Source organism: Myotis myotis, unplaced genomic scaffold, assembly GCF_014108235.1.
Source record: "Myotis myotis isolate mMyoMyo1 unplaced genomic scaffold, mMyoMyo1.p scaffold_m19_p_1, whole genome shotgun sequence".
Taxonomy (NCBI): domain Eukaryota; kingdom Metazoa; phylum Chordata; class Mammalia; order Chiroptera; family Vespertilionidae; genus Myotis; species Myotis myotis.
Window position 1 is genome coordinate 113,677,062 of NW_023416313.1, and position 20,965 is coordinate 113,698,026.

Sequence of the window (20,965 nt, forward strand, 5' to 3'; positions counted from 1 at the left end):
AACATGGAACAAACTGATGAATCTTAGAGGGAAGGGGGGAGGAAAAAGGGCGGGAAGAGATTAACCAAATATCTTATATACATACTAGAGGCCTGGTGCACAGATTCATGCACTAATGGGTCCCTCGGCATAGCCTGTGGGGATCGGGCCGAAACTAGCAGTTCGACATCCCTCGAGGGGTCCCAGATTGCGAGGGCACAGGCCATACTGAGGGACCCCACTGGTACACGAATCCATGCACCAGGCCTCTAGTTGTAAATAATGCTGCAATAAAGAGAGATGCATATGTCTTTTCAAATCAGTGTTTTAGGTTTCGGAGGATAAATATCCAGGTAAAATTGCTGGGTCCTTTGCTATTCTTTTCCTAGTTTCTTAACATGGAAGCTTAGATAATTACTTTTTAATCATTTTCCCTAAATGTATGCATTTAAAGTTTTAAGTCCCTGTTTTAAATGCATCCAACCATTTTGATATGTTGTATTTTCATTAACGTTCAATTTTAAGTATTATCATTTTCTTATAACTTTTTTGACTCATAGGTTATTCAGAAGAATTTTATTTAAATTCTAAACACCCCAAAACTGTCTAGTTATCCTTATGATATGCCAATTATGTCAGCTTTTTTAGAATAGTTTAATTTTTGTTTTTTATGTTGTGCCTGCTTATTTTGTTAGATACTAAGAGATTGTGTCTTAAAATCTGTAATTATGAAAAATGGACTTGTCTAGTTCTACTTTTGCTCTCCTTTTGGTTTATATACACTGAGTGGCCAGATTATTATGACCACATGGTGTTTGTAGGCAAATTAGCTAAATTTCGCGCTGAAGTTGCTAGAGGGCCAGACCATTATAAATAGGGAAGCAGGTTGTTTACCACCACAGTAGAAGTGATTTTTTTCTGAAGATATGGGTAAACAACGCGATTTAACAGCCTTTGAACGTGGGATACACACACACACACACACACACACACACACACACACTGAGTGGCCAGATTATTATGACCACCTGACGTTTGTAGGCAAATTAGCCGTACACTGCATCATATGGAATATGGAAGCCAAAGGCCTGTTCGAACACCCTTGCTGTCTGCAGTTACCAAGATAAAACGTCTCCAATTCGCACAAGAACACAAGGATTGGACAGTCGAGCATTGGAAAAAAGTCATGTGGTCCAATAAATTACGTTTCCAGTTGCGTCATGCAGATGGCAGAGTGAGAATTTGGCGGAAACAGCATGAAAACATGCACCCCACATGCATGAGTACAACCCTTCAAGCTGGTGGGGGCAGTATTATGGTTTGGGGCATGTTTTCCTGGCATGATTAATTCATGTGGAACAACGTCTGAATAGCACAACATACCTAAGTATCGTTGTCGATCAAGTTCATCCTACCATGTTGATGGCATATCCCAATGGAGATGGCTTCTTCCAACAAGACGATGTACCATGCCACGGTGCTTGTATTATGCAGGAGTGGTTTCAAGAACATGAGGGAGATTTACCTTGCTTAGGTGGCCCCCACAATCACCAGATCTCAACCCAATTGAGCATTTGTGGGACAAAGTTAAAAGAGCCATCAGGCAGCTGGTTCTACAACCATCAAATCTCACAGAATAGGACAGTGCTATTCATCAGGCATGGTGTTAGATTCCTCGCATCACTTTTCAACATCTCGTGGAGTCAATGACAAAAAGAATTGCCGCAATATTGAAGGCAAAAGGTGGCCCAACAAAGTACTGATGGGGTGGTCATAATAATCTGGCCACTCAAAATAACATATATCCCATGTTCAATGGCTGTTAAATCGTGTTGTTTACCCATATCTTCAGAAAAAAAATCACTTCTACTGTTGTGGTAAAAAACCTGCTTCCCTATTTACAATGGTCTGGCCCTCTAGAAACTTCAGCGTGAAATTATAGCTGACTAGAGGCCCGGTGCACAAAAATTGGTGCACTGGAGAGAAAGGGGGGTTCCTCAGCCAGGCCTGTGCCCTCTCGCAGTCTGGGACCCCTCGGGAGATAATGACCTGCTGGCTTAGGCCTGCTCCCGGTGGCAGAGAGCAGGCCCAATGCTTGGTGCAGCCCCTGGTCGGGCTCAGAGCAGGGCAGATTCGGAGGTTGGGGCACCGCCCCCTGTCACACTCAAGGCAGGGTCGATGGGGAGGTTGCGGCGCTGCCCCCTGTCATGCACAGAGCAGGGCCAATCAAGGGGTTGGGGCGCTGCCACCTGTCACTCACAACGCAGGGCCCATCAGGGGGGTAGGGGCTCCGTACCCTGTCACTCACAGAGCAGGGCCCATCAGGGGGTTGGGGAGCTCCCCCATGTCACGCACAGAGCAAGGCTGATCAGGGGGTTGGGGCGCCACCCTCTATCACCCACAGAGCAGGGCCAATCAGGGGGTTGGGGCGCCACCACTGTCACACTCAGGGCAGGGCCGATGGGGAGGTTATGGCTCTACCCCATCACACACAGATCAGGGCCCATGGGGGGGCGTTGGGGCGCCACCCTCTATCACCCACAGAGCAGGGCCGATCAGGGGTTGGGGCACCGCCACTCTCACACTGAGGGCAGGGCCGATGGAGAAGTTATGGCTCTACCCCATCACACACAGAACAGGGCCCGTGGAGGGTGGAGGGTTGGGGCGCCGAACCCTGTCACACAATGAGCAGGGCCGATCAGGGGGTTGAGGCACCACACCCTGTCACACACAGAGCCGCAGGGCAATCAGGGGGTTGGGGAGCTCCCCCCTATCAGGCACAGAGCAGGGCAAATCAGGGGGTTGGGGTGCCTTCCCCTGTCACGAACAGAGCAGGGCGGATAGGAAGGTTGTGGCCCCGCCCCCTGTCACACACAGAGCCACAGGGCGATCAGGGGGTTTGGGCACTGCCCCCTGTCATGCTGATCCCAGTGCCAGGAGGCCTCGTGGCTCCGCTGATCCCGGTGCTGGGAGGCATATTACCCTTTTACTATATAGGATAGAGGCCTGGTGCACGGGTGGGGGCCGGCTGGTTTGCCCTGAAGGGTGTCGTGGATCAGGGTGGGGGTCCCCACTGGGGTGCCTGGCCAGCTTGGATGAGGGGATGATGGCTGTTTGCAGCTGATCACACACCCTTCAGGGTGAGGGTCCCCACTGGGGTGACTGGCCAGTCTGGGTGAGGGGCTGAGGGCTGTTTTCAGGCTGGCGGGTGACTGAAGCTCCCAACTGCTCCTTTTTTTCTTTTTCTTTTTTTTATTCTGGGCCAGCTTAGCTCTGGCTCCAGCTCTGAGGCCTCTGCTTCTGAAAGCAGGTATCTGGTTTATTTGGGTTCTATGATCAAAACACTGTATCAACTCCAGCTCTGAGATCCCAGCTGGCTGAAAGCAGGTTTCTGGGGTTTTGTTTAGCTTCTATATTTGTTACAATGTTTCAAACTGCAAGCTCAGAGGCCGGCAAGGCAGGCGGGGAATGTTGGAGTCCTCCGTCATTGAAGCAAGCAAGCCTCATGTTAGCTTCAAACTGCCTGGCTGCCAGCCGCCATCTTGGCTGGCAGTTAATTTGCATATCACCCTGATTAGCCAATGGGAAGGGTAGCGGACATACAGCTAATTACCATGTTTCTCTTTTATTAGATAGGATTTGCCTACAAACACCACATGGTCATAATAATCTGGCCACTCAGTGTATATTGAAATGAAGTCATATAGTAATATAACTTTTAATGATTATGTCTTCCTGTTGAACTGGCCCCTTTTATTGGTTATAAAATGTGACACTTTATCTCTAATAATACTTCTTGCCTTAAAGTCTACTTTGTCAAATAATAATGTAAATATACCACTTCATTTAGTTGGGGTTTGCATAGTATATCTGTTTCCCATCCTTCTACTTTCAACCTATATGATAATATGAATGAATAATCACAAACACAAATGTATATACTGCATACTTCCATTTATCTGAAATTTAATAACAAGTAAAATTTAGGACAAAAAGGTAGAATAGTGGTTACCTCTGGGAAAGAGAGAATGAGCAGGGAAAGGGCATGAAGGAAATCCATACACTTTAGATTTATATACTATGTAACTCACTATATGATGTTATAGCTCAAGCTATTTTGTTTTTGTTTTAAAATGCATTTTAAAATATTTTTTGAACTAAGTTATAACTGACATATAACATAAGGTGTAAACATGTTGATACAATACATTTATGTTGCAATATGATTTCCACTGTAGTAGTGTTAATATCTCCATCAAGTCATATAGCTATCATTTCTTTTTTGTGGTGATAACATTTAAGATCTGATCTCATTAGAAAAAAGGATCTAGTTCCTTAAGAACTTTGAACACTAAGTTAAAATCATAATATTAACTATAATCACAATGCTGTGTATTAAGTCTCCAGAACTTAGAGATGATTATGATCATCTTCTAACTGCAAGTTTGAATCCTTTGCTCAACTTCTCAATTCCCCCACCCTCTAGCCCAGCAGTTGCCAACCTTTCAGACCTCATGGACCACCAGTGGACAGACCACTGGTTGGCGACTGCTGTTCTAGCCCCTGGTAATCACCATTCTGCTCTGTTATTCTTAATGTTTGGTCTAAAATCTATTCCTTCCTGTCTTTTCCATCTGAGAAAAAATAGCACATCAAATTTATCCATCAGCTATAGCCAAAAGTTACTTACTCACCTCAAATCCCTTAATAAGGTCTACTGATTATACCTCTAAAATATATTTCATAATTATCTAGATCTTCTCCAACTCTACTGCCACCCCTGTGGTTCAGTTTATCTTACCAATTCACCTCAACAGGTTTTAAAAATAACCTAATTTTTTCATGGCTCCCCATAATAATTTCAACAAAAACCAAATTCATTTAACTTCATCTAAAAGCCCTGAAGAATTAACTTGCTTTCCATTCGCTGAATTCATTTTATACCACTAGATCCAGTGTTCACTATAACCAAGTAACACTGGCTTGTTTTCAATTATTCTTACACTAGAGACCCAGCGCACGAAATCGTGTGCAAGTAGGGTCCCTAGGCCTAGCCTGGCCTCCATTGCATGACCTCTGCCGCCCTGCAATGCTATGTGAAGCTCTCCGCCCCAGGACGATCAGAGATGCTCGCGGCCAATGCCCCTCGATGCTCCGTGAGGCTCCCCCCACCCTGCAACTGCTCCACGAAAATACCACCCCCCGCCCCGCAACTGCTCCGCAAAACTCCCACCCCCCCCCGCCCCGCAACTGCTCTGTAAGGCTCTTCCCGCCCCTGGACTGCTCCATGAAACTCCGCCCGCCCCGCGACTGCTCCGGGAAACTCCCTGCACCGTGTGACTGCTCCACAAGGTACCCTCCACTCCTGGACTGCTCCACAAAACTCCCACTCCCCCCACACTCCCACCCCCAGTCGCTGGCGCCGCTCAACAGTCCCTAGTATAGCCCGCCGCCATCCCCCATGGCGAGCAACTCGGGGGCCGGGGGGGAGGGACCAAAAGGTGCTCCGTGCACCTCCTGGTGACCAGTCATTTGGTCGTTATGGCGTTACGGCCACTGGCATTTTATAATAGAGACTAGAACCCGGTGCACAAAAATTTGTGCACTCGGGGGGAAGGGGGTCCCTCAGCCCAGCCTGTGCCCTCTCGCAGTCTGGGACCCCTCGGGAGATAACGACCTGCTGCCTTAGACCTGCTCCCGGGTGGCAGAGGGCAGGCCCAATCTCAAGGTGCAGCCCCTGGTCGGGCTCAGGGCAGGGCTGACTGGGGAGTTGGGGCGCCACCCCCTGTCATGCACAGAGCAGGGAGGATCAGGAGGTTGCAATGCCACACTCAGTCACACTCAGGGTAGGGCTGATTGGGGGGTTGGGGCACCGCCCCCTGTCACACACAGAGCAGGGTCAATGGGGAGGTTGCAGCACCACCCTGCCACACACAGAGCAGGGCAGATCAGGAGGTAGGGGCGCTGCCCCATGTCACTCACAGAGCAGGGCCCATCAGGGGGGTTGGGGCTCCGTACCCTGTCACACACAGAGCAGGGTCAATCAGGGGAATGGGGAGCTCCCCCCTGTCACGCACAGAGCACGGCCCATGAGGGGGTTGGGGAGCTCCCCCCTGTCACGCACAGAGCAGCGCCGATCAGGGGGTTGAGGAGCTCCCCCCTGTCACTAACAGAGCAGGGCAGATCAGGGAGTTGGGGCGCCGCACCCTGTCATACTCAGGGCAGGGCCGATGGGGAAGTTATGGCTCTACCCCGTCACACAGCGCAGGGCCCGTGGGGGGCGGTTGGGGCACCGCCGTCTATCACCCACAGAGCAGGGCCGATCAGGGGGTTGGGGCGCCGCCACTGTCACACTCAGGACAGGGCCGATGGGGAGGTTATGGCTCTACCCCGTCACACACAGAGCAGGGCCGATCAGGGGTTGGGGAACTCCCCCCTATCAGGCACAGAGCAGGGCTGATCAGGGGGTTGGGGTGCCTTCCCCTGTCATGAACAGAGCAGGGTGGATAGGGAGGTTGTGGCCCCGCCCCCTGTCACACACAGAGCCACAGGGCGATCAGGGGGTTTGAGCACTGCCCCCTGTCACGTTGATCCCAGTGCAGGGAGGCCTCGTGGCTCCGCTGATCCGGTGCTGGGAGGCATATTACCCTTTTACTATATAGGATAGAGGCCTGGTGCACGGGTGGGGGCCGGCTGGTTTGCCCTGAAGGGTGTCCTGGATCAGGGTGGGGGTCCCCACTGGGGTGCCTGGCCAGCCTGGGTGAGGGGATGATGGCTGTTTGCAGCTGGTCACACACCCTTCAGGGTGGGGGTCCCCACTGGAGTGCCTGGCCAGTCTGGGTGAGGGGCTGAGGGCTATTTTCAGGCTGGCGGGTGACTGAAGCTCCCAACTGCTCCTTTTTTTCTTTTTTTTTTCTTTTTTTATTCTGGTCTAGCTTTAGCTCTGAGGCTTGGCTCCAGCTCTTAGGCCTCCGCTGCTGAAAGCAGGTATCTGGTTTGTTTGGGTTCTATAATCGAAACACCGTTTCAACTCCAGCTCTGAGATCCCTGTTGGCTGAAAGCAGGTTTCTGGAGGTTTTTAGCTTCTATATTGGTTACAATGTTTCAAACTGCAAGCTCAGAGGCCGGCAAGGCAGGTTGGGAATGTTGGTTTCCTCCGTCACTGAAGCAAGCAAGCCTCATGTTCGCTTCTAGCTGCCTGGCTGTCGGCCGCCATCTTGGGTGGCAGTTAATTTGCATATCGCCCTGATTAGCCAATGGGAAGGGTAGCAGACATACAGCTAATTACCATGTTTCTCTTTTATTAGATAGGACTAGAGGCCTGGTGCACAGATTCGTGCACTGGTGGGCAGTCCCTTGGCCTGGCCTGTGCCCTCTCACAATCCAGGACCCCTCAGGGGATCTCAGAGAGCTGATTTCAGCCCAATCCCTGCAGGCCAGGCTGAGGACCCCACCAGTGCACAAATCCGTGCACCAGTCCTCTAGTATGCATATAAGATCTTTGGTTAATCTCTTTCCCCCCTCTCCCCTTCCCTCTGAGATTCATCAGTCTGTTCCATGTTTCCATGCCTGTGGTTTCTCCTCTTGAGTTGAGAATCTGCCCCCTAGTGGTCAGTGCACGTCATAGCTACGAGCCAGTTGGTGGGTCGCTTAGACTTTTTATATATATAGATGTTAGGTTCTTTTCTATCTAATGATTCATCATTTACATTTACTTCAGGCCATCTCTCAAAATCTGAGTTTCTCAGAGAGGTCTTCATAGATCTACAAATTGAAAATCTAATATTTCACTAGTGTCTCTCATAGAACCCATTCATTAGTAGCACATAGCCCCATTTATCTATATTATACACAAACATACATACACACAAATGTGTGTGTGTGTATGTATCTATACTAATAAAAGGGTAATATGCTAATTAGACTGGGAGACCTTCTGGACAAAGCCATGGTGGCGGGGCTGAGACAGAGGCAGTTAGGGACGATCACGCTGGCAGGGGAGGGCAGTTGGGAGCGAGCAGGCCAGCATGTGGGGGGAGCAGTTGGGGGCGATCAGGCTAGCAGTGGGGGCAGTTGGGGGTGAGCAGGCTGGTGGGGGGGGGACAGTTGGGGGCAAGCAAACCAGCAGTGGGGGTAGTTGGGGGCAATCAGGCCAGCAGGGGGTGGCAGTTAGGGGTGATCAGGCCAGAAGGGGGGGTAATTGGGGGCGATCAGGCCAGCATGCAGAGTGGTTAGGGGTGATCAGGCAGTCAGGCAGGCAGGTGAGCGGTTAGGAGCCAGTGGTCCCGGATTATGAAAGGAGTGTCCTACTGCCGCCAAGGGGTCCCAGATTGGAGATGGTGCAGGCCGGGCTTAGGGACACCCTACTCCCCGTGCACAAATTTTGTGCACCGGCCACTAGTATGTATATAGACATATTTGTCTATTTTACTTTATTACTGTATCATTCCAAATACCAAGCTCAGGGTCTGAAATGCTGTGTGTTTAATAAACACTTCCTGAATAAGTGATCTTAATTCTGACTGTTACCTCAAGATCCAAGAGAAAATATATTGCTCCACTAGTCTCCATATCATCACTGTCTTGCCTGGGAAACTGTCTTAAATGGCAGGCTCAAACATCAAATATTTGAAAGATAATAGCTCATTAATACATTAAGCGCCCAGTCACCAGTGACTGACACTATACTTCCCGTCCGGAAGACAAAACAGGCTGGGCGCTTAACGTGTTAATTACCAAAAAAAAGAACTGAACAAAATTATGAGTATTTCCTTCCATAGGAGTTAAAGAGTTTTAATAAATTCATTAGTAGTACAAGCTCACAAATTCCTAATGGTGCATAAATACATGAAGCCTCAGTCAGGCCTCATGGATGTAGAGAAGAGAATAATTCAACAAAATATGAAGATCAACTAGTACATTTAAGACATACTGATACTATCTATTCTTTCAGATCTAAAAAGGCTATTAGAATGGACTAATATCAGGTTTATATGTAGAAAAAATCAACGGAAACATCACCTAAGACAGTAATATATTACAAGGTGGAATCTAAATTTTAATAGTATCTTTATAATAATCCTTATAATAATGTCACTAATTGTTACTGATGAAGAGCCTCCACACCTACAAAGAGGGTAGTGTGGTATAGAGTTAAGAATACATCTCTACCCTAAAGGCATATGCAATATGAAATTTACTGACCTTTACCCCATATTTTACTTTCCCGGCATAATGCTTTATGGTGAAAACAGGCTCCATCACAGCTGGAAATTCAATGTAAGAATTCTCTTCATGTTGATGCTTAAATTTATCTAGCAATGTTTGATTTGTAGCCTGTGGAAAACTGAATTAAAAACAAAAGAAAGATGTTCCAGTGAATACAATCTTTTTTAAAAACACACACACACATTATAATTACACTGCCATCAAACACATTTAGCAAATTACAAAGAGTTTTTACTATCTAATCTGATTTTCATAATAAGCTAAAAAGTGAGTGTAACAAGAAAAGTATTCCTATTTTATAGATGAGGGATCAAAAGTTGTGATTTGCCCAAACTCACACTTTGAAAGAAGTGGAACTGAGAAATAAACTCAGGTTCTTAAGTATTTAGCTTATGTTGCATTGTGCTGTACTACTATAAAACCTATCTGTAATAATAAAAGTGTAATATGCTAATTAGACCAGACGTCCTTCTGGATATCCTTCCGGAGTAAGCTAGGGCTGCAGCTGCCATGGCTGCGAGGGAGGGATCTAGGCAGCCACCCACAGCTGCAAAGGCCTACTCTTGCACGAATTTCATGCATCGGCCTCTAGTAGGATAATAAAAACTAAATCATATGTTGTTTGGAGCTCAGAATTTCCAAAAAGGAAATGATGTCTCAATTTGGATAGGTCCTTTAAATCCACAGTAATTTTTGTTTTTCTTCATATATAAATTAAGCAGTAATTTTCTTACCCATACCAGTTACTATATATTTTTATATTATATCTATTATTTCAAATATATCAATGTTATTGTACTCACTGATGAGCATTTCATATCCAGGAATAATTCAAATAATATTTATTACAAAGTAATTACATAACAGCAAATACAGGAATATAAAAGTTCAGAAGAGAAAAAAATCACTAGTCACTGGGAGTAATGAAAAGGTTCATATGAAAATAAAAAAAGAAAGAAAAGGTCCATATGGGTATAGAAGGCAAGTATGAGCTAGATGTTAAAGGTTGGGTAGGAGTTGAAAACAGGAAATATCACTGATAGAGAAAGGAGAGAGCAAGTATCTTTCAGAGAATAGTTTCATTTAATAGTAGCTGAGATAATAAGAAATAATGTGACAAGAGGTTGTAAAGATGCTGAATATAAAATCTAACGTGTAAAAACGATTCCAAAATTCCAACAAAAATGATTAATGATGTAGTATGTATTGGAATCTGAAAGGAAAATAGCCTTTGGTGTCAGTCATAGTCATAGTATAGGTTACCAGTTGTCTGTGAACTTGGGCAAGCTAGGTAGATAACCTTCTTTAAGAATTGGTTTCCTAATCCATAAAATTAGTACAATGAGGTATCACAATGCAAGTAGGATTTTAAAAACCCAAGTAAAAACATCTAACACTTGCTGGCATCCTCTAGAGATGATATAAACGTTATCTACTTTATGTTGCCAACACTGCCATTTTCCTAGTCACCTAGGTATGCTTTCATATTCAAATACTATCATTTCTTCAAAACATCTGTACCCTAGCTCTTCCTTTCTGTTTCAGAACTCTAAAGCCATTCTAGAATGGATTACAATCTTACAATTTCAAACAGCATCAATAATAGTCTCAGTGATCCTAATCTTGTTTTAAGTCACCAAATCAAGATTCAAAATAAATTTTCCTACAATAGTGCTTTAATCATGTGCCTCCCTACCCAGGAAAATGTATGGATCACCAGGCACATACATGGAATCCAAGCTCCTAAGCCTAGACCAGTGGTCAGCAAACTGCGGCTCGCGAGCCACATGCGGCTCTTTGGCCCCTTGAGTGTGGCTCTTCCACAAAATATCAACTTCTGCGCATGGGCCACAAAGTTTCAGTTGCACTGTACATGCGCGCCCACATGTGGTACTTTGTGGAAGAGCCACACTCAAGGGCCAAAGAGCCGCATGTGGCTCACGAGCCACAGTTTGTCGACCACTGGCCTAGACCAACTCCAATCTCTGCAAACTTATGCCTCACTACTCCACAACAGAATGCTTCTCTTCAGGAAAGGTTTATTTATCTTCTAATCCAGAGTAATCAAAATGCTTGTGATTTCTTTTTCTCCCACTTTTAAATGGAAGAAAGAAATAGTCAAACAAAGGAGGACAGACATGAGAACAGTTTTTATTTCAAACAAGTAAAGATGGAAAGGAAAGCTCTCCACATATCCCATATTCAAGGAACATTTGTGGATACATACTACATTATCAAGCAAAAGAGCTTGGAACAAAAAAATCAGACATTACTGTTCATTCCAAAGCTCTTCATCTAGTGTTCCTCCAAAGGCTATCTGCAAGGGCAGCTTCAGTGTTTCTATGCATATAGGAAGTACTTCTAAAACTTTCAAAAAAAAAAAAAAACACAAACGCCCAGACCCCACTTGCTGTGGTTCTACAGAATTGAAACTAGGTGGTGCCACATTAGTATTTTTTTTTTTACAAGTGCTCTTATGAGCAGGCAAGATTGACAACAGGCTGTCCTAAATGAATGCTCTGATCTTAACTTCAGTTTGTTAAATCGGTGATTCTGATTCAAGAAGTCTAGGGTGAAAGTCTGAGATTCTGCATTTTTAATAAGCTTCAATATGCTGCCAGTGCTACTGTCAGCAGATCACAATTTCAGTACTATAGGAAAGACTAATAACACTCCTAGTGCCGGAAGCCGGTCCATCCTTGCTGCTTGACACAGTCGCTGCAGGATAGAAACATCTGCACAGCATATGTTTCAAGGGACCTGGCGTATATAGCATACTGTTCTTAATATGTTTGCTCCCCTTAGCGCTGTGTGTTTTAACCAAGGTCACCTCTCCGAGAAAGGTTGTTTCCCCAGGTAGGGATTTTTCCCTGAAGTTAGGGAGGGGATGAAACTCCTTAACTAAGTGCCAGGCGGGTAGTTAATCACTTTAACTACAAACAATCACGCTTAAGCTACATAATCTTTACTCCCTGGAATGGAGATAAGAAACGCCCTAACCTTTGTAATAGAAATTGACAGGATTAAAATCAACTGGTATAAATACGGATGTAACAAGACAATAAACAGCAGAACCTCTCTGGAGATCCAGACCAGAACTTGGCTGGAGATCCTGGCTAGGCTGCTGATCAACTGAACACTGTCTCCGTGTCCTTCCTTCTTTGCCGACTCCGTCCACACCTTTGGGGACCCCTGGACCCGCTGGGGTTGGACCCCGGCATCCTAGCATCCTATTCCTACCTAACTTTGTTTACACTATTCCTCCTCTCTAGATTCCACACTGCATGAATCCCTTATAATCTAATTTTAAAAACTTACCCAATGTCAAATAGCCATTAAATAGTGAGAAAAAAATTTAATAAGACTTCTGACTTCAAACCCAGGCTCCTAAAGCACTACAAATACACTGAATGAAGAAGGAACACTGCTAAAGATATAGTTCATGTTATATATTCACTATAAAACAAAATATTTTTAGGGTAAACTACTTAGTCTAAATGATTTCCAAAATGGTTCCTCCTACACCTGACTAACTTATTTTCAACCCTGCCTTAAAGATACATGGCAGAGGAAATATATTTTATGCCTTTGCAACCTCTAGGATATTAAAGCATAGAGACAAAGGTAATAACAGCAATATAAATTGAGGTTTTTTAAAAATTTTTATGGAGGACTGAATATAGAAATATATTTGAAGGGACAACTATCAAGAGGTTATTCAGTTATAGCCTACATACAATACTCTTACAGATGATGCAAAATAATTATGAAGCAACTGCTAATCAGCCTAATAATCAGAAAGTTCTTCAATATACTGAGTCAAAATCTGTCTCCTGTAATTTCTGGTCATGGCTTAACCTCACAAGCTTTTGGGCAACAGTGAAGAGGTGACATTCTCCTCATTGGGCAATATTTATATTTATGTGGTTACAAATGTCCAGGGTAACATAGTCTTTGTATAAAAGATGTGCACTCAATAAAATTTTGCTTAAAGAATGACAGGACAGACAAGACTCCTTTGCTCTACAATTATATATCAACTATCTCAACTGCTGTTCATAACCACATTAAGATATATATAGCAGATGCCCTGGCCAGTGTGGCTTAGTTGGTCGAGTGTGGTTCTGTGCATCAAAAGACTTCCAGTCCGATTCCCGGTCAGGGCACATGCCCAGGTTGCAGACTCAATCCCCAGTAGGGGGTGTGCAGGAAGTAGCCGATCAATGATCTTCTCTCATCATTGATATATCTTTTTTTTTTTAATATATTTTATTGATTTTTCACAGAGAGGAAGGGAGAGAGATAGAGAGTTAGAAACATCAATGAGAGAGAAACATCGATTAGCTGCCTCCTGCACATCTCCCACTGGGGATATGCCCGCAACCCAGGTACATGCCCTTGACCGGAATCGAACCTGGGACCTTTCAGTCCGCAGGCCGACGCTCTATCCACTGAGCCAAACCGGTTTCGGCGATATTTCTATCTCTCTCCCTCTCCCTTCCTTTCTGAAATCAATAAAAATATAAAATGTTTTTAAATACCAGGAAGGTTTAAATCTTCAGTCCACCATTTACTACCTATATGACCTGTTTCTCAAAGTGCTTAAAGTTTTTGGTTCTTTTTATTACCATAAAAAATGCTTATCATTTCAATATCAACCATAATGGTTGTCAACAATTAATATCATAACTAGCTATGGGATTCCAAGATGGTGGCCTGGAGGATGGCAGTGAGGGGGAGAGTGTGAGTGGCTGAGGGTGCGAAAGGGAAGAGTGTGGACATGTGGTGTGTGTGTGTGTGTGTGTGTGTGTGTGTGTGTGTGTGTGTGTCTGAGGAAGGGACAGCTAGATCTCGCAGGACCTTTGGGGGCTGGCAGATCAGGCTCGCCTAGCCAGGCAGCCTCTGCTAGTGCAGTAATCTCTCCTGGAGCACCAACTCTGCCGCAGAAGCTGAGCCATCTTGAAGGGGAGAGATGTGGTGCCTGGGAGCCTAGCCTCACCTCCACCCAGGGTGCCCTCAGATACCACCCAGGAACCTACAGCCACACCAGCCAGGGAACTGCTGCCTCAGCTGCAAACCCACAAACACACAGACTTTAGCTTCCCCAGCTGAGGGCTACTGTGAGTTCTGGAGCATGCTCCCCTCTTGCCAGCCAGATGCTTTAGCCCCGGGCACCACACCAAGCCAGCAGCCATGTGAAAAGAGCCACCATCCAGGAACAAGCACGGAGCAAGCAGCCGCTGCCCGTAACCCCTCGAGGCGCAGCCACCACCCACGACTGCCTGAGGAGCAGGCCTCATCCCATGACCACGAGAGGAGCAGCTGCCACTTGTGACCATGTGACCCGCCACCAGGACCTCCACTGCAATCACAAGCCCTGCACGATTTGACCCCTAGATCCTTCAGTGAGAGCAAAAATGGGGAGAGAGAAGAACCCTCAAAGGGAAGAAAAGAGGAATCACCAAAGGAACTAAATGAAAGTGACAATGCAATATGTCAGAAGAAGAATTCAGAATAAGGGTCATAGAGTTCATAAACCAGATAGATGAGAAAATCAATAAACCTATGTAAGAATCAATAAGAAATAAAGAGTGATAATAGCTATGCTAAAAAAATCACTATGGAAGCTTTCATCAGACTAGGAGAAGCATAGGACCAAATTATCGAATTAGAAGAAAGGGATGCAAAACACACCCAATCTGAACTGCAATTGGAGAAAAAAAATAAAAAGACAGAAAGATAACCTGAGGGAGCTTTGGGACAACATGAAATGAAGAAACATATGTATAATAGGGGTGCCAGAATGACAAGAAGAGGAGCAAGGATTAAAAACCTATTTGAAGAAATAATGACAGAAAACTTCCCTAATTTGGGGAAGAAAAAAGTCACAAAAACACAGAGTCCCAAACAAGATAAACCCAAAAAGACCCACAACAAGACATGTTGTAATTACAATGGCAAACATTCAGGACAAAGAGAGAATCGTAACGGCTACAAGAGAGAGACAGAAAGTTACATACAAGAGATCTCCCAGTAGATTATCAAATGATTTCTCAACAGAAACACATCAGGCCAGAAAGGAATGGAAGAAAGTATACAAAGTGATGCAAAAAAAGGGACTGAATCCAAGAATACTTTATCCAGCAAGGCTATCATTCAAAACGGAAGGGGAAATCAGGAGCTTCACAGACTAAGAAAGGATAAGGGAGTTTATCACTACCAAGCCAGCAATGCAAGAAATGTTAAAGGGCCCTGGCCGCTTTGGCTCAGTGGATAGAGCGTCGGCCTGCGGACTCAAGGGTCCCGGGTTCGATTCCGGTCAAGGGCATGTACCTTGGTTGCGGGCACATCCCCAGTGGGGAGTGTGCAGGAGGCGGCTGATCGATGTTTCTCTCTCATCGATGTTTCTAACTCTCTAACCCTCTCCCTTCCTTTCTGTAAAATATTCAATAAAATATATTTTAAAAAAAACAAACAAGAAAGAAATGTTAAAGGGACTGTTGTAAAAAGAAGGAATAAAAGGGGGGGGTGGTTTGAGGAGGAACACAGGCAAAAAAATAAAAATGGCTGCAAACAAGTACCTATCTATATACCAGTATATAAAAGCCAAAGAGACCAAATGACCAGTCACTATGATGTGCACTGACCACCAGAGAGCAGATGCTCAACGCAGGAAATGCCCCCTGGCGGTCAGTGCACTCCCACAGCGGGAGCACCGCTTAGCGAACTTAACGAGCCCAAGTGCTGGCAGAAACAACATGGGCTCCTCTCCGGCCACCTGCCACTTGGCACACTATTACATCCCCCGAGGGGTCCCAGATTGCAAGAGGGCACAGGCATGGCTGAGGGACCCCACTGGTGCACGAATCTGTGCACCGGGCCTCTAGTCAGTAATAACTTTAAACATAAATGAACTAAAAGCTGCAATCAAAAGACATCGAGTAGCTGAATGGATAAGAAAACATGACCTATATATTTGCTGTCTACAAAAGACCCACCTCAGAACAAGGGACTCACACAGACTGAAAGTGAAGGGATGGAAAAATATCCTTCAGGCAAATGGAAATGAAAAGAAAAAGCTGGGTAGCAATACTTATATGTGACAAAATAGCCCTCAAAGTGAAGGCCATAACAAGAGATAAAGAAGGCCACTTCATAATACTAACAGGGTCAATACAACCAGAGGATATAACTCTGTTAAACATATATGCACCCAATGCAGCAGCACCCAAATACATAAAAATTCTTCTGGAAGATAACAAAGGGAGAGATCGACAGCAATACGATCATAGTAGGGGACTTTAATACTCCACTGATATCACTGGATAAATACTCTAGACAAAAACCAGCAAAGAAACAGCTATCCTAAATGACTCACTAGTTCAGAAGGACTTCGTTGACATCTTCAGAACACTTCACCCCAAAGCTACAGTATATACATTCTTCTTAAGTGCACATGGGGCATTTTCAAAGATAGATCACATATTGGAACACAGGCAAAATCTCCCCAAATTCAAGAAGACTGAAATCATATCAAGCATCTTCTAAGACCACAATGGCATAATATTAGAAATCAACTACAATAAAAACAATCAAAAAAATTCAAACACTTGGAGGCTGAGTAACATGCTATTAAAAAATGACTAGGTTACCAAAGAGATCAAAGAAGAAATTAAAAACATTCTGGAAATGAATGACAATGAAAACACAACAAAACCAAAATTTATGGGACACAGTGAAAGCAGTCCTGAGAGGGAAGTTCATAGCATTACAGGCCTAATTCAAAAAACAAGAAAAAAATAATAATAAATTATCTAACCCTGCAACTTAAAGAATTAGAAAGAGAGCAACAAGAAAAGCCCAGAATAAGCAGAAGGAAGGAAATAATAAAGATCAGAGCAGAAATAAATGACAGAGTCCAAAAAAAGAAAAAACAATACAGAAGATCAATGAAACCAAGAGCTGGTTCTTTGAAAGGATAAACAAGATTGATGAGCCCTAACCGGTTTGACTCAGTGGATAGAGCATCAGCCTGCAGACTCAAGGGTCCCAGGTTTGATTCCGGTCAAGGGCATGTACCTTGGTTGCTGGCACATCCCCAGTAGGGAGTGTGCAGGAGGCAGCTGATCGATGTTTCTTCTCGCATCGATGTTTCTAACTCTCTATCTGTCTCCCTTCCTCTCTGTATAAAATCAATAAAATATATATTTTTTTTTTAAAAAAAAAAAGATTGATGAACCCCTAGCCAGGCTCAACAAGAAGTAAAGAGAGAGGATCCAAATAAACAAAATCAGAAATAAAAGAGGCAAAATAACAACGAACCCCACAGAAATACAATGGATTGTAAAAAAATACTATGAACAACTCTATTCCAACAAACCAAACAACCTAGAGGAAATGGACAAATTCCTAGAAAAATACAACTTTCTAAAGCTCAATCAAGAAGATTAAAAAAATCTCAACAGACCGATAAATAAGGAGGAAATTGAAGCAGTCATCAAAAAGCTTCCAGCAAACAACAGCCGAGGGCCAGACAGCTTCACAGGAGAGTTTCAGCAAATATTTAAAGAAGAACTAAAATCTATCCTTCTCAGATTATTCCAAAAAATTCAAGAGGAAGGCACACTTCCAAGCTCTTTCTATGAAGTCAGCATTACCCTAATCCCAAAACCAGATAAAGACACAACAAAGAGAATTACACACCAATATTCCTGATGAACAATAGATGCTAAAATCCTCAACAAAATTCTAGCAAATCAGATCCAGCATTACATTAGAAAGATCATACACCATGACCAAGTGGGGTTTATTCCAGGGATGCAAGGCTGGTACAATATCCGCAAATCAATAAACTTGACACATCGCATAAACAAATTGAAAAACAAAAATCACATAATCCTATTAATTGATGCAGAAAAGGCATTTGACAAAATCCAACACCCTTTCCTGATAAAAATTCTCAGCAAAGTGGGAATAGAGAGATCATACCTCAACATAATAAAAGCACTATATGAAAAACTTAGAGCCAACATCATACTCAATGGGCAAAAACTAAAACCATTTCCCCTAAGAACAGGAACAAGAAAAGGATGCCCACTCTCACCACTCCTGTTCGACATAGTACTGGAACTGCTAGCCATAGTGATAAAACAAGAAGAAGAAATAAAAGGCATCCAAATTGGAAAAAAAGAAGTAAAACTATCCTTATTTGCAGATGACATGATACTAAACGTAGAAAACCCCAAAGACTCCATCAAAAAACTACTAGACCTAATAAATGAATTTGGCAAACTCAAAATGGATAAAGGACTTAAACGTAAGACAGGAAACCATAAAAATCTTAGAAAAAGGCATTGGCAGCAAAACAGCAGACATATGTCATAGCAATATCTTTACTGTTAGAGCTCCCAGAGAAATGGAAACAAAGGAGAAAATAAACAAATGGGACTACATCAAAATAAAAGTCTTCTGGCACAGCAAAAGAAACCATCAACAAAGCAACAAAAGAGCCCCACTACATAGGAGAACATAATTGCCAATGTTATCTCCGATAAGGTTTTAATCTCCAAAATTTATAGGGAACTCATACAACTTAACAAAAGGAAGATAAACAATCCAATCAAAAAATGGGCAAAGGATCTAAATAGACACCTTTCAGAAGAGGACATTCAGAAAGCCAAGAGACATATGAAAACATGCTCAAAGTCACTAATCATCCGTGAGATGCAAATCAAAACAACAATGCGGTACCATCTCACACCTGTCAGAATGGCTATCATCAACAAATCAACAAACAACAAGTGCTGTTGAGGATGCGGAGAAAAAGGAACCCTTGTGCACTGCTGGTGGGAATGCAGACTGGTGCAGCCACTGTGGAGAACAGTATGGCATTTCCTCAAAAAATTAAAAATGGAATTTCCATTTAATCCAGTAATCCCACTTCTAGGAATATATCCCAAGAAAACAGAAACACCAATCAGAAAGGATATATGCACCCCTCTGTTCATAGCAGCACAATTTACAATAGCTAAGATTTAGAAACAGCCTAAGTGCCCATCAGCAGATGAGTGAATTAGAAAACTTTGGTACATCTACACCAGCCGTGGGCAAACTACGGCCCGCGGGCCGGATCTGGCCCGTTTGAAATGAATAAAACTAAAAAAAAAAAAAAAAAAAAAAAAAAAGACCGTACCCTTTTATGTAATGATGTTTACTTTGAATTTATATTAGTTCACACAAACACTCCATCCATGCTTTTGTTCCGGCCCTCCGGTCCAGTTTAAGAACCCATTGTGGCCCTCGAGTCAAAAAGTTTGCCCAACCCTGATCTACACAATGGAATACTATGATGCTATCAAAAAGAAGGAATTCTTACCATTTGCAATAGCATGGATGGAACTGGAGAACATTATGGTAAGCGAAATAAGCCAGTAAGAGAAAGATAAATATCACATGATCTCACTCATTTGTGGAATATAATGAACAACATAAACTGATGAACAAAAATACAACCGGAGTCATAGAAGCATCGAACAGACTATCCAACCTCTGAGGGAAGGCAGGGGGTTAGGGGGAAAGGGATCAACCAAAGGACTTGTATGCATGCATATGAGCAAAACCAATAGATGCAGACATGGGGGGAGGTGGTTGAGGGCATTTGCTGGGGGTAGGGGTGGCCGAGGAGAGGTCAATGGGGGAAAAAGGAGACTTATGTAATACATTAAACAATAAAGAATTTAAATTAAAAAAATAAATGAAGATGAAAAACAAACAAAAAAACTACCTATGGCTGTGGCCAGTGTCACTTAGTTGGTTGGAGCATCATGATTCCCAGTCAAGGCACATACAGGGGAAGGGAAGGGAGAGAAGGGGGGCACATGGGAGTCAACCAATTGATGTTTCTCTCTGGCTTCAATCATTCTCTCTCTCTCTCTCTGTCTCTCTCTCTCTCTCTCTCTCAATAAAAACGTATCCTTGTATGAGAATTAAAAAACTACTCAGGAAGCTTTCAAAAGAAAATATACCAGCGGTAAAGATACACAAGCAGAGTTAAGAACCACTACCTTACAATTTTATAAGAGACTAGAGGCCCGATGCACAAAAATTTGTGCACTCAGGGAGGGAGTGGGGTCCCTCAGCCCAGCCTGTGCCCTCTCCCAGTCTGGGACCCCTCGGGAGATAACGACCCGCTGCCTTAGGCCTGCTCCCCGGTGGCAGAGGGCAGGCCCAATCTCTAGGTGCAGCCCCTGGTCGGGCTCAGAGCAGGGCCAATTGGGGAGATGGGGCGCCGCCCCGTAATGCACAGAGTAGGGAGGATCAGGAGGTTGCGATGCCACCCTCAGTCATGCTCAGGGTAGGGCCAATTGGGGGGTTGGGGCACCGCCCCCTATCACACTCAAGGCAGGGTCGATGGGGAGGTTGCGGCGCAACCCCCTGTCACGCACAGAGCAGGGCCCATCAGGGAGGTTGGGGCTCCGTACCCTGTCACACACAGAGCAGAGCCAATCAGGGGGTTAGGGCGCTGCCCCCAGTCACGCACAGAGCAGGGCTCATCAGGGGGGTTGGGGCTCCATACCCTGTCATGCACAGAGCAGGGCCAATCAGGGGTTTGGGGAGCTCCCCCCTGTGACCCACAGAGCAGGGCCGATCAGGGGGTTGGGGCGCCGCCACTCTCACACTCAGGGCAGGGCTGATGGGGAGGTTATGGCTCTACCCCATCACACACAGAGCCGCAGAGCAATCAGGGGGTTGGGGAGCT

General features: G+C 44.5%; 1 protein-coding gene across 19 annotated transcripts in view; it reads right to left on the reverse strand.

The window, feature by feature from the left end:
* The window catches only part of MYO9A (myosin IXA), a 445,773-nt gene that overhangs the window by 213,673 nt on the left and 211,135 nt on the right, over nt 1–20,965 (reverse strand). For all 19 annotated transcript variants that reach the window (XM_036347868.1, XM_036347858.1, XM_036347886.1 and 16 more), the window contains one exon: nt 9,184–9,325. In XM_036347868.1, coding sequence (XP_036203761.1) covers nt 9,184–9,325 — 142 coding nt within the window. The remainder of the gene's footprint in view (nt 1–9,183; nt 9,326–20,965) is intronic.